Below are 2,288 nucleotides of genomic sequence, written 5' to 3'. Positions count from 1 at the left end.
CCCCCGCCCGCGCCCCCTCCGGAATCCAGGCCGGGCTTTGCTTTGCGCCCCCAGCCTGACGCAGCCCGGCCTCTGGCGAGAGCCAATCACAGGGCACCTCTCAGCACGTGGAGAAGAGAGACTCCAGCTCTCCGCGCCCGCCGCTCACTACACTAGTTACCGCTTGTCCTGAGCGCGGAGAGGGCGAGCTCGGGCCACAGGCAGGGCGGGAGCCGGTAGCCAGCAACCAAAGGAAGCAGAACACAAAGATCGCAGTTCTAACCGTTAGCCCCAGCCGCCCCCCCCAACACACACTCAGCCATCCCCCCTCAGGGAGAGGCAGCCAGCGGCCCGCTCACTGCGCCCAGCGAAAAAGCCCCAGCCATGAGCAACCAATACCAGGACGAGGGCTGCTCCGAGAGGCCCGAGTGCAAAAGTAAATCGCCAACTTTGCTCTCCTCCTACTGTATCGACAGCATCCTGGGCCGGAGGAGCCCTTGCAAGATGCGGCTGCTGGGGACCGCGCAAAGCCTGCCCGCCCCGCTGGCCAGCCGCGCCGACCAGGAGAAGGCCGTGCAAGGTAAGACTGCGCCCACCAGGCACCTGCGGAGGGCGCTGGGCACTGGTTGTGATCCCAGCTGTCTGGGAGCTGAGGGCTTCGGGTTGTTCAGCTGGAGTCTGAGGAAGGAGAGGGGACAGCCCTGAGGCCTGGTGCTTCCGAGAGCGGTAAACATCTCTCCAGGGGCCGTCTCTCCCTCCCAGTCTGCTTCCCCGCAGCAGAGGCCCGGTCTCGCTTCCGGGGCCCTTGGGTTCTCAGTGTTGGTCGGAGGTCGTTTCAATGCCCCGTTTGGTGGCCTTGAGTGTACTCTGAAGAGGGACGATAGGGCAGAAGCAGTAGGTGCCAGGGTGGATCCTTGTAGCGACAACTTGTGAAGAGAAGAAACCCCAAAGTCTAGTGAATGGGCGTCTCCAGGCCGGGTGAGCTTCAGGCTTTTCTCTTTGGAGGATTTCTTTATGTGCAGAATTTGTTTTGTTTTAAAATTACTTGTGATCTTTGAAACCGCAACTTTGTAGAAAACGTCTCCCTAGGCTTCCCGTAAACGCCCCTGGTTGTTTTTGAACTATATGAAATGTGCAGCTTCTGCGTGGCTATTTTTTCCTGTCTGCTATGTTAACTTTTTAAACAGAGTTGAGCTGGTGAGATGTTGGTTGAAAGTTTTTTTTTTCCCCTAAATTAAAAATTCAAGAACCACTGTCATTTTACCTCGAACCCGTTATGCTCAAGTTTCGCCTTGAGCTGCTACCTGCAGGGCTGTCACAGGGCAAGAATTATTGGTTCCTTGTAAAATCCGAAAACTAGCTGTCCGGCCGCAGTGCCACTTGAAAGAGAGGAGGGAACGGCAGAGAAGCGGCCGTTTAAAAGAAAACCGACTTTTTCCTTTTTTTGTTGTTGTTGTGGTTGTCGTGGTTCGCAGTGGTCCCTGTGCCAGGCATTTCCTCACAAATGCCTCTGCCCGTTGGGGCCCCTCCGCCCCCCGCGCCAGGCCTTTCGCAGTGCATTTTCGCCGGGACGATTTTCTTTGCCTTTTTGTGCCAGAGTCCCAGGCCCCTCCTGCAGGGAGCTGGTTGGGGTGAGGCCGGAGCTCCGGGCCACAGGACCCCCACCCCCACTTCTCCCTGCAGGGGGTCCCGGAGGGGCAGCGCCTCTCTCGCCAACCAGGGTCCAGGCGGCTGAGCTGCGCGCAGAGATCGTGCGCAAAGTTTTCAGGGTAGCGGTGATTTTTTAAGTTGTTAAATGTTTTCGGATTCTTCCATGGCCTTGGGGAGGGGGGCCGGGGAGACCAAAGTGGGAGAGGGAAAAGGAAAAAAGGGAAAGAGGAAGGGAGAAGGGTGGGAGCGCGCAAAATGAGGAGGAAGAGAAGGAAAGGGGGATGAGGAAAGGAAGGGGGAGAGAAGAAAAAAGAGAAGGGAAGACGAAGTGCAAAGGGCGAGGAAAGGAAGAAAAATCAAGGGAGCCGGAGAAGGAGAGAGAAGAAGGAAAGGGGGCAGCGAGAGGAGGCGAGAAACCAGGAAACTGGAGAGAAAGACAGGGAGAGAAAGCTATCAAGAAAAAGAAACCAGCAAAGCGGGGAAGGGGACGGCGGGCTGTGAGTTGGCCGGCACGGAGGGGCCATGGCCCGGCGCCCGACGCACTGACCGCCCTCCCTTGCCCGCAGGCTCCCCCAAGGGCAGCAGCACCCCGTTCGAGGCCGAGCTGCACCTGCCGCCCAAGCTGCGGCGCCTGTACGGCCCGGGTGGGGGCCGCCTCC

General features: G+C 58.6%; 1 protein-coding gene across 1 annotated transcript in view; it reads left to right on the top strand.

The window, feature by feature from the left end:
* Positions 1–363: 363 nt before the first annotated feature.
* The window catches only part of ARX (aristaless related homeobox), a 10,935-nt gene continuing 9,010 nt past the window's right edge, over positions 364–2,288 (top strand). Inside the window, exons 1-2 of the mRNA XM_007956409.1 lie at positions 364–559; positions 2,196–2,282. Of these exons, the coding sequence (XP_007954600.1) occupies positions 364–559; positions 2,196–2,282 (283 nt within the window). The remainder of the gene's footprint in view (positions 560–2,195; positions 2,283–2,288) is intronic.

This window comes from Orycteropus afer, unplaced genomic scaffold (genome assembly GCF_000298275.1).
Source record: "Orycteropus afer afer isolate SDZICR_OR568_19922 unplaced genomic scaffold, OryAfe1.0 scaffold00617, whole genome shotgun sequence".
In the NCBI taxonomy this organism is placed as follows: domain Eukaryota; kingdom Metazoa; phylum Chordata; class Mammalia; order Tubulidentata; family Orycteropodidae; genus Orycteropus; species Orycteropus afer.
This window is presented reverse-complemented; position numbering and strand designations above follow the sequence as displayed.